The sequence below is a fragment of the Engystomops pustulosus genome, chromosome 1, assembly GCF_040894005.1.
Source record: "Engystomops pustulosus chromosome 1, aEngPut4.maternal, whole genome shotgun sequence".
NCBI classification, from domain to species: Eukaryota; Metazoa; Chordata; class Amphibia; order Anura; family Leptodactylidae; genus Engystomops; species Engystomops pustulosus.
In genome coordinates this window covers 230,330,199-230,342,233 of record NC_092411.1, presented here as the reverse complement: position 1 = coordinate 230,342,233, position 12,035 = coordinate 230,330,199, and the positions used below count along the sequence as shown (strand labels likewise).

Here is a 12,035-nt window from a genome sequence, read left to right as displayed (position 1 = left end):
CATTACTATATAGCACAATGAAGATGGGAGTCTTGCTCCTTGGACAGTGTTTAGTCCGAGAAGTACAGCAGATGTATCCTCCATATTTCACAGAACGAGTTCTCTGCGCACAGACTATACTTCACAAGCCGAGGATGGGACTCCTGCATCATAGTGATGTATTACCTGAGGATTCCCTTCTTTCCCTAAGCCAAAAATCAGTGGACTATAATCAAGATTCTGGAGTAAACAGGAACACTTTTTACCATAAGAAGTACTATAATGCTCGGACTCCCTTCCTCTGCACTGTGGTCCATCCATCCTAGGGTCTGTTTTTCACGGCCAGATCCTGGTTGTGTATAGCTAGCCTTAGTCTGTAACTGTCTATGTGGTTTACCTCGATTCTGAGGATATTGTGACTTTTGCACGACATAATAATTTCATCAGAGTGAAAAGCCTTTCTCCTTTATTCTTTGCCTGTGCAACCTTTCTATGAATTGCTTGTTGCATCTGTCACCAGCCGTGTCTTACTGAATATTCTGGTCACATTCTTTACTACAAATTGATTTTTAGATTTTTCTAATTTTTTTAAGTGACCTCTCCAGAATGGCCATCAGTGTGATTGAACCCAATCATAAGGAGTGTGGCCCGTGGCCCTGGTTCATGACAAACGAATGAATAGTTCTGTATGTGTGTTTGTATGTAATGTGTGTATATCTATATATAATATATATATATATTTACCATGGATGTATATAATGGCTGCTGTAAAGAAAGGGCAGCAAGTCATGTGGATGGGCTGTGAATAGTGTGCTGTACCAATCTCCGGCTCTGCTGCTACAAGTCTATTTTTACAAGTTGCATCATCCTTGCTGCAGAGCACACAAGTCTTCAGGGATTTGCTGTTCTTTTCAGTTGTCTTGAAAGGAGAGCTGCATTTCATGTCATAATTGTTCCCCACAGTTCCTTTTCATTAGTATACACTCTTAAAGGTTGGAGGGCAGAAATTATTATACTGTTATATGCACTTGCTCAGTATCACAAAAGTACCATAAATGGCTATTTTATACCTTTTTTCTATAATGATATACTAACAACCCAAGACACATTAACCTTCATCCTGATAGTTTGGCATAAATATTGTTGTAAATTAGATGTGCATGTAATTTTTGTCTTTTCCCCCATGCACTAAATTGTGCGAAGTCTTGTGTAGATTCACAATCGTTGTATCCTTGTGACTACGCTGAAAGGAAATCTACCATCAAAATCGAGCATGGTAAACCAGGGGCACTTATTCTTAGATCCAGACACGGATACTGGTAATCTTCTTATATTTATTATCCATGCCCACCTCTCTTTTAAAAGCCATGGTGCTTGAATTGAGTAAATGCTCCAGGTTTATTATGCATGATTTTGATGGAAGATTTTCTTTATGATTCCTGCAACCTTGTTGTGTCACAAATCTTGCATGTGAACATAACCTTAATGCCTCAATGCACACAGTTGACCAATAAAGTGAAAATGAACAGAAATAAAATTCATGCCACCTTTGAAATCCAACATATTTGATGTTAAATTATTCTGGTGGCCCAGCCTTCTTCAACCCCTTGCAAAAGACCCTACCAGCCTACAAACTAGGTTGTATCTGTTGTATCTATGGGGTCTAGTATACAGATAAAGTCTGACAATGACCATATCTCCTCAGAGTGTATAGAATACTGTAGTAAAATATGTATCAAAAGCATATCAGAAAAGTTTTGCTGTGAGAAGGGAATCTTTTTTTTAATTACCGTTTGAATGTGAACAATATTTGATGTTGCAGTTTTACAACAAAGAAAAATGATGTTCTGTAGATCAAAGACATAATCATTTTACTTCTTGCTGTTATCTGGTAGCTGACATAAATCTCCCTGGCTTAAAATCTGAGATTGAGAAATAGACATCTAAAAATAAATGGAGGCAATTGATTTGCTGAAAATGTAGCCTTTTTAAACCTTATTAGTGGTCTGGAAGAAATATCAAATTAAAGGGTTTGCCCATGAAAGAAAGCTCTTAAATTTGAATCTCCTTGTGATATTCACACAATAAAGAACATTTTAACCCCCTTACTTTACAGTTTTACTCAATTTTATTGCTGTTTTAGCTCCTGCAACTCAATGATGGTCATTGCTAAATCCCAGAGTGTGAACATGTGACTCTCTGAGCAAGTCCCTTCATGATCCCTCGGCGCAGTGAGATGCTGTGTGCTGACAATGTACTTAGATCATCAGGTCCAGGTTTATCTACACTTGGCTTCTGAATATTCTACTAGTATTTGACACAGAGAAAAAGAGATGAGACAGATCCGAGATGAGATCCATGAGATAGATCTAACACCCACCTTCCCCAGATAAAGATCTTATCTTGCCTTTAGCTTGTAGAATAAGACACTTCTTGTGCTTGAGCTTGTCTTGTAAATGAGTGGGGAGGAGCTGGAGGCAGAGAGGAGAAGCTATTAATGCAAAGAATCTGTCCTGCCCAACCATAATTAGAAGATTTATGGTCGGATCCCAGGTCAACCAAAATTGTATACACCAGGACTAATGGAGACAGGTTGGAATTATTTCTATATGTGAAATGCTGTTAATAACATTGAATTAGAGAATGTGTTATTTTGGTATCCTGAGTATATTTACGAATCTTGTCTTTATAGGACTTCCCCTTTTAAGGTAGAAAAAAACATTTAAGTGACTGAGAGTCTTCCTTTAGATATCATTGACTACTTTATAGGTCCAGTTGGAAAAGCTCTTTCTGTGGGCTTGCAGGATTTACTGGAATGGACCTTGAATTACTGAACTGAACAGAGATGTTGAGGTCAATTCTAGGTTTGGCCTTGTAAATCCCACAAACACATGAAATGAGTTTGTCAGACCAAACTAGAGCGCGGGTAACAGGCATATTAGTTTGGTATCCAAAGTTTGATGAGTGCCCTTAACCCAAGCGTAGCGGAGTTTGGGGAATTTATCAACATCCATTGCTTTCTTTGGGTTGGGTCTACTGTTCTATTTTTTTTAAGGGTTGTCAATCTATTTCCCACAAGTCCACTTTGGATTAATTATACATGTTTTCCTATTGTATATTTTGTTGGGTTATTCACGCAGATCTACATACTGAAACTGGTTGCCATAAGCCCAAGTATTTTTTATCCTAACAATTGATCAGTTTTTACTTGTGATGGCAGAGCTGTTGTATCGCTGGTGGAAACAATAGACTTGCACTAAAAGCAATAACAAAATCTGTGACCTTCCTGGAAGGAAACTATTTCCTGGCATCAGCAAATTATTTAGCACTGTATGCCACCCTTTCCTATTCCTTGCGCCATGTCCGTGTGGTCTGTTCATGGGCTCTACTCGTATTGTAGGTTTTACTTTAGTTTATTTTTCGTCAGGATATACCATAATTTATTTTTTTCAACAAGCCATTAAATGTAAAAGAAAATATTTTAAAAATTACGTACGGTAAGTGTTCACTTTAGCATTGAAGGCTCCACTGTTTTTTTTTTTTTGTTTTTTTTTTCAAAAAGTTCATGGAACTTTTCAACCTATGTTATATTTTTGCTGGGGTTGTCAATACATCTCCTCTTAGCTTGTCTGTTTTTTTTTTTTTTTGTATTTTTATCCCAATTTAATAATGGCTTGTTTTGTTATTTTTCACACTACTCAATGCCTAAAAGATGTGAGCATTACAGTAGACTACTCCATCATGCCATCATCATACCCAGAAAATATTGGGATGATAAGCTGGAGTGCTGGTTTTACCCCTCCTCTGTCTGCTGTGAACTTATGGGCCCCCACTAATTCATAATGAGGTTAAAAAAAACACTATTGCAGATGAGGGAACAACATGATTGCTTTTCTTTGTGTGTTTTTTTCCTTAATAAACACTTTTATGAAGAGATCGCCTGGGGTTGGAAAAACATGACTTTTTTCATCAAAAATATTTCTAAGCTTGACCATGGGTAGCGTGTGGAATTAGAACCAAGTTCCATTTATAGGCAGTCCCTGGGTTACGTACAAAATGGGTTTCTTAGGTTTGTTCTTAAGTTGAATTTGTATGCAAGTCTAAACTGTATATTTTATAATTGTAGATCCAGACAAATTTTTTTTTTTGCCCAGTGACAATTGGAGTTTCAAAATTATTCACTGTAATTGCACCAAGGATTATCAATAAAGTTTCATTACAGACACTTTACAGCTGATCATTGCAGCCTGGGACTAAAATACAGCATTCAGAGAGCGTCACCAGAGGTCACAGTGGGCAGAGGGGTCGTCTTTAATTAGGGGTAGTCTGTAAGTCGGGTTTTCTTTAAGTAGGGGACCGTGTGTGTGTATGTGTGTATATATATATATATATATATATATATATATATATATATGTATGTATGTATGTATGTATGTATGTATGTATGTATAAGGATCATAGATTCCGCATGGATGTGGGAAAAAATGGACACGCTGGACACTCTTGAGTCCTTAAGTTGATTCACAGAATGGACAATTGTTACACTTAAGGATTTTTCTAAACGCTTTAAAAATGTTAATATTCTTCTATCCTGTGTGTTTGATGCCCTGCACACGCCTCGCTGCTAGCGTTCATTTAGTGTCCTATTAGTATGTTGGTTTTATGGGGCATTTCAGGCATATAAAAGCTCTCTGATTACAAGGATGTAGGTGGAAGGACATAAAGCAGTGGTACTACGCCTTCATGCTTGGCAGCGTAATCCTAATTAACAAGAAGTCCCCTGTCTGCCTCCATAAGCCAGAGAGGGAAGAAATAGTTACAATGTTACATCGCTGTGGCAGGACCAATAAAATACCCCTCTGCCATGCGGCCACCATCCTGCTGAATATGTAATAGCAGGTTTTTATTTTGTGGGTCTGTGGGAGTGAGTCAGAGGTGAAGTCAGCAAGGTAAGAGCCTTTAACCTTTTCACTGCTGAAGGACATCACTAGCGATGGCAGGCTGTGTGGAATTGGATGCTGTAGACTGTGCCAATGCAGTGTCAGAGCCTGGGTGTGCCACAATCTTCATTTTGGAGGGGGCGATTATGGAGTGAGTGCACCTTTTTGGAGGATTTCTCCCTCGGTTCTCCTCATTACCTTGACTTCATTGGACTGTGTTCCCAGGAATCCCTCCCTCTAAAAGCTGCTGTAACCCAGATCGGAGGCTGCCACTGATTATCTGACTTGTCCATTTTTGCTACCTGAAAGAGTTAAGAACGTGAGGGGGCGATTCTGGAGGAATGCGCCTTTCATGTGAGTTGAATATTTCAGAATATGAGGCGAGAAGACACTAAGGGGAGAATTCAGCTTACTGTTACATCACTAGCCCTGTAGGAGAACACACTGCAGTGCCTTGTTTTTTTCGGCAGGAAGCAGCAATGCCGAGCCCTTCCTAAGAGGAATTTATTTCTTATTTAGAAAAGGAAGCCTTCTCGCTACCCAGGAAATGGCTTTCCTTGTGCGTTGCTATGCCAACTGCCTGCAGCCATGGTCCTCCAAAGTAAGCACAATAATGTCATTATATTGGCGTATTACGTTCTGGGTATTAGAGAGGAGGGGGATCGTCTATAGTGTGTGTGTCTGATGTGCCATGCTGTGATGCCAGGGGTTCTTTGGGTTGGAGATACGCTTGTTGGATGGGGTGGTGAAATGAAATGTCTATCAATGTCACAGCGCTGTGATTCATTGTGCAAACTTGGGTAGTTGTGCATAGCAGAGCCCAGTGGTCAGTGATCAGACCGCAGCGTTTCATCCAGGGAGGAGGTTCTTCAGCAGCAGCAGCACCCGGGCCCCCTCCCATCTGCACACACACACACAGACATACATGCATGCATCAACTGCTGCCACACCATGTAATGTCTGTACACCATGCCCGAATACTGTATCTGCAATGCCTGGCTGCTCACTTAGGGCTGTCTCCTATTCGGACTAATCCAATCCAATATTAAGCCCTTCGGAAGAGACTCTGTGGGCGGTCAGCCATTTTTCCCCTTTTTTTTTTTCCTCCTCTCTTCACCCCTCACCCCCGCCACTTGCAATCCTCCCCCTCCTCCTCCCCCTCCTCCTTCTCTTCTTTTCCTTCTATTCTTCAGTTTGGGCTATGGTCTTGCTTCTCTGAAAGAATGCTGGATGGATAGGATTTCATTAGTCACTTTGCATTCAGAGATGCTGGGGCTCCCAGCATTGTAAAACATGGAGACAGATGCTGGTGTGAGGACGGCTCTGCTGCATCCCGGATCATCCTTTATCCCTTTGCCTTGGATGGTTTTTGAGGTTGTTCTCTGCTGCCTTTGCGTTTTTTTCTGCGTGTCGGTGGATGTGATTGTTGCAGCCGTTGAGAAATTTCCCCACGATGTGTGAATCCGTCCCGGCTTGTGTTACCTCATTATGAAACCTCTTGCGTTCTCATCTAGCCATGGAATTATGGGGCAGCAGGAGAAGCACTATGTGAGTATGTGCAATACCAGAGGTGAAATGTGCCCGGCTGTAAACAACGTGCTTTATTTTCTATTGTCTGCTGATATACACTAGTGACGGCAGATGCTACGAGCTGATGGGGAGCTTCTACTTATTTCATTTATTTTCAAGTGTCTCTTATGGTGTCTCCTTAGTAACAGAGGAGCTCAAAGGTCTTCATTCTTCAGCCATATTTTAATACATTAAAAATGTATAACATGTATATCCATAAAATCTAGAATGCATACCTTTTGGGCCTTTTTAATTGACATCTGAGAGTTTTATTTACTGACTACTTTAAAGTCTGATGTTGTAATTGTCATAGCGTTCTATATTGCACATTGAATATACATATTGTTATAGAAAGTTTGGGGACTGGACTAGGAGTCAAGTTTTGGTAGAAGTGGGTGATAATTGTGGCTTTCTGTATTGATGTGAATAATATGACATGTCTTGCGCTGCCTTGGTACCTAAAGCGGGCATCCATTTTCCCTGTGCCTGGATGTCTACGTAATTCAGCAACATTTAAAGTTTTCATTTCCCCCTGGGTTCCGTATCTTCATGTTCTGCCGTAATAAATGTATTGCCTGTAATAAGAAGATGACTGGAGATCTACTAGGTTTGGACTTTTGGTTGCACAAGGGTTAATGAGCCGGTTCTCCTGTATTATAATTGATCCCATGAGTCAGCTCCACTTTTGTCACACAGTAATCCCTATGTTTGTTAAAATGCATACACAGGCAGAGCTTCCCAAGTCCTCACATGAGGTCTTTGCTGCCCGGACAGGAGCAGGATTTGGGGTTTACGTCGACATAGTCATTTTAGAAAAGGATTAGCAGCAGCAGATGAGAACTGATCTGCTTTATAAGATTTGTTGGTTTACAATATGATTGTGGCTCTGTGAAACATACCCAGGAAAATTGGTGCCATATATTGGCCGCTCTTCCTCTTTCCCAGGATCCTGATGGGCAAATAGTATGTAACTGTATAAAAAACCATGCCATTTGCCATTCAGTGCTTTAGTAAAGCTGGAGGAATTGAAATGGTGTCCATCTTAGGTGTCACCAGCTTTTCAAAAGATGTAAATAAATGACTGCTCCATGTGCTCTATGTAGACTGCCAGAAGCTCGGTAGTTCCCTCTCCCCTGTTTCATTAGCTATGGCAGGGGTGTAGTACACCTAGATGGACATTTGCCTCCACAGCAAGTGGCAACTAAAGCCATCACAAGGATTGATGGTTGCCGCTGCGGTCTTGGTTTTTATCCCAGCATGGTACTAAAATAATGTGATGGAAAACACCACTATGAAAACACCACAACAAAAATGTAAAATTGAGGCACATTTAAGAATCCCCGGGCCTGTGCAATTCACGCACAAAACTGCTTTCTGTTAAAACAGTGAAAATGACTGTACCCACCATTGTGCCAGCAGCCTGGCGCCAGCTGCTGCAGCTCCAGTTGTTGTTGTTTGACATACCATACTGGGCAGGTCACCCTCTGGCCTAGGAGGTCATCACTGGCCATGAAGAACCTCTTTTCTAATATTCCAGTCAAATAATAAATTGCACTTTTATGCATCCAAATTTGTTTGTATAGCGACTTTCCATCTGTAAAGATGGCAGAAATGCCCCCACCCCCATTCCTAGAAACTTATTTCATGGCATTTGGGAACGTGCATACATTTACATACAAATGACCAGGGTTGCATTTACCTTCAGGCGGACCTGTCACGGCTGTTATGCTGTCCTATGATATGCCCAGCAATATGTTGTTTTCTATATGTAAAAGATACTTAAAGGGGTGAGCCTAAGTAGACTCCTAACCTTAACATAGCTGTCACCAGTAGACATGCTAACTTTCTGTATGCTTAAAACTTAGACAACAAGACAAGAAATAATATATTTGTAGTGATCTAGTGAGGGTAGGTGCTTCCCGAGGTAGTTACCTGCATCCTACACTTCTGACCCTGTATATTAACTTTCATAGAAATGATTGGCCAAAGTCCATGTAGGACTTACAAGTTACTGAAACAAACAGAAATTTTTGTTCACAAATCTTTACTATAGCTGTCAGCAGCCTTTGTCCGACCCATAGACCAGTGTTGTGTACTACCTTCATGGGCTCACGGAATAGGAGGAAAGATGGCGTCACAGAGGAGACAAGCTACTTCAGGGCCTGTAATAAACCCATACAAATACAGGGAGAAAATGCACGGAATTTGACAAAATCTGACCTGGGTTTTGAGCCTCCCCTCCTTAATTTCCATACTGGAGAGGAATACACATGGAAATAGTTCATGTCGGATACTCCTGCACAGGGAGAAGAAAACATTTCTACTGCCTCCATTTGGAATGAATGGGACACACTGCTGGAAAGCCATGAATAACCTTATGTATTCCAAACCTGTACTGAGCCACAAGTCCAATGCGGTGACGAGCGCTGAAAGTTCACCTATTCTGGACTTTGCCCAGTTTCCAAGTTTGTGTAACCAGACACTTGTAATGGCCTAGTGACAGAGGTGGACGCCTTGCACCCGCATGTACGGGCATCTTCTCTGTCGCGGTGTATGACTATATACTTTAGTGCAGTGTGTCACCTCTGTGTCACTAGTTGTCATCCATTTTATTACTGTGCTAGGTTCCAGTTATTTTTCTGATTTTGGAGCCATTTGCTGTATTTAGTGAAGTCTCTTCTATTACCGACCTCGGGAACTTTCTGCCTGTTACTTAGCAACATATTAAGGTTCCAGCAGGTGCTTTAAAAGTCATGGAGTGAGTTAAGCCACAGAACAAAATTACATAATCCATTTCTCAACTAACTAATAATCAGAGATATTGGGCTTGAGTTTAGGATCTCTATTATGTTCTCACTTAGTTTCTGTGTTTTGCAATATTTTACTGTTGCCTTCAGGAGGTAAAATATTTAGATGATATCATTTCATAACCATTAGTTTAATTGACTTACTATAAATTACCTCTAGGGTGAGAGCGTGCTACATTCTGTGTGTTGTGCAAAGGAGTTCTATTCCTAATAATAGTGCACTGGATGGACAGACACACCGTATTGACTCTTTTGGTCACTTTAAAATCCCTGTATTTTTAAGCTGCTAACAACAATATGTAAGAAAGCTTGACTGAACCCCCAAATGCAAGTGTGGCAAGAGCCATTTATATATAGATTATAGTGAAGCCATAAACTGCTTGATATTTTCCCGGTAAATTCCCTATTTTGTCTGTCGGATGAAGGCAATGTCATGAATGTTCTGTTATTCAGGGATGCAGGATATAGCAAAGCGCCTAATAGTGAAATAATGCCCTGAAGCTATAAGTCTTGTGATATTTACTTCCACCCTCCTGGGCATTCTGTTGAGGGACAGAAAATTTGCAGGGTCTATTATATTTATGGACATTATGCCAACCATTGAGTTACGATACACGCGACCTCCCATAAATTACAATTGGTATGTGCGTGACTGCGCTGAAGAGCTAGCTTGTATTCCTCTGTGTCGATATACAGATGTAACCTAATGTGTGAATGATTTATTATCGACTTTTTCTTGGTTTATTTAGCGCTAGTGATTCCAAGGAAATTTACTTGTCTCTTTTGAAAAGGAATCTTGGGGGACACAGTGAAAGCTATAAATTCTATAAGTATCACATGGTGTGCAGCAAATGACTGGCTGCATGATCCCAGTGGGTCCATAACAATTACAGAAGCTAGACTTAATGTAGTCAGGGATCTAATTTTTTTTTTGGGGGCGGGGGGGGGGGGCCTAGAAATATCATTGACATTTAGTTGGATATCCCTCTTGTTACGTTCTCTCTAGGCATACGAGGATTAATAGCATTTTCGTAGCATAGAAACAAAATGGTACCAGCACTTGGGCTACTGGCTAGGATCCTAAATAATATGAAATTGGATGTGTCCATTGGAATACCTTAAACATTGACCCCCTCTTTTTGATATCTAAAAATGTCTGGAAGATCAGTGATGTGCCTATTTGTTCTGGCTGGAGACAGTGACTGGCCTTAAAGGGGTTGTCCCAACTTTGCAAAATCTAAATAACTGGTTCGGGGAGGTCTATAAAAAAATAACTTTATGCTTATCTTCTCTGTCGCTCCAGTTGATCTCCGGTGCCGCCCATTCAGTACCGTACCCCTTTAAACCTGTATACTGAATTGCACACTATTCTGTACTACTGGCCGTCTGTTTTTGGACTTTAATGCAATGGTTATAGCTATAGTAGGGGAATTCTATGGTTTTACCTGAAGAAATTTATAGAATGAGTTACCCAACACGGGGACCAGGAAATTGCGAGTTTCGGAGTGCATTACCTCTATGCTGCTTTCCTGACTAGAGTGGCGAAGGGGCGGGATGACGGGTTGGATTTGGCCTACAGTCCTTGTGTTTGACACATGTGCCTTAGTGTCATGGATATTGTAGAGGACCCCGGAGTCAAAATATACTTAAAACACTGCCCCTTCCTTAGCATACTGAGCTAAATCAAAGTTTGTAGGGAGCGTTCAATATATACATCAGAGAAATAACTGTTATAGACCAATAAAACAGCCAAACGTAATAAGGTGCTGATATGAGGTGGCAGAACTTGTCAGGACAAGGTTAGTTTGACCTTATACACACTAGTTTCTGATTTGCATGTTCAGAAAACACCATTTTTCATTCTATCATTTTGTACATCCGTATTTCATCCAAATTTCACATCTATACCTCATGGTTTGACTTACGGGATGTTAAAAGAAAAAAAGGACCACAGATGGTTGTCATTTGTGTAATGTAGCTTTCTTTCACTCTCCCCTAGACTTGAATACACAATTGTGGTCTGAAAAAAACTCAACAGTATAGGACATGCATAGACCTACATGTCTTTTTTGAGGGGGAATTTATGTGCAGTTTATTAAAAAAAAAAAAAAAACACAGTGGCATATTCAGCATATTTTTTTGTCCTTATTGTAAAAAAAAACCTAAAATAGATGTGACCGGCTCACTCCTTATAGCTACTTATAGTTTTTAAGCAAATGTATAATTAGTATGCAGCCCCTTAAATGGTTCCCAAGTGTCTCGAAAGGTTGACTGGAAGTTGCTTGTAATAACACAATTCCACTAATTGCTATGTGGCATTGGTGACGAATTATAAATAATTAATATCACTAAGCATAAAAAAAATCTTTGGTAATGACTATTACCCCCCCACATAGTGAGAACTGCTTTCACAAGTGGTAAAACCATACCAGATATAACCTACATACTGTATAAGGAAGTGAATTCAGGGGACCCTGTTACCATATCATACATGCCACACCGGATGGTGGCCTACCTGTATTTCCTGTGATGGGGGGTGTAGGCATATCCTGGAGCTCTCTTACAGACCCATGTGTGAGACCTCTTTGTCAGAGTTGAGGATATTCATTCATGTCTTATTATTCTGATGGTGACCAGCCTAGTGGAATCTAATAGACATAAACCTTGCAGGGATTCGGAGCCTAAGCTTTTGTGTATGAATAATTTCTGGAAAATTAATGGTCACGGTTGAAGCTTTGCA

The 12,035-nt window shown here is 40.3% G+C and overlaps 1 protein-coding gene across 13 annotated transcripts in view; it reads left to right on the top strand.

The window, feature by feature from the left end:
- Positions 1-12,035, top strand: part of RAPGEF2 (Rap guanine nucleotide exchange factor 2) — a 144,721-nt gene that overhangs the window by 99,541 nt on the left and 33,145 nt on the right. The window contains exon 1 of one of the 13 annotated variants that reach the window (XM_072120527.1): positions 5,094-5,273. The exons of 10 other annotated variants lie outside the window; for them this stretch is intronic. Coding sequence is in view for 2 of the 3 variants with exons in the window: in XM_072120509.1 (XP_071976610.1) it covers positions 6,408-6,467 (60 nt within the window). In the remaining variant the exon portion in view is untranslated. Of the gene's footprint in view, positions 1-5,093; positions 5,274-5,315; positions 5,521-5,843; positions 6,468-12,035 lie in introns of those variants that run through there. 2 more of the 13 variants (XM_072120518.1, XM_072120509.1) reach the window with 2 other exon arrangements.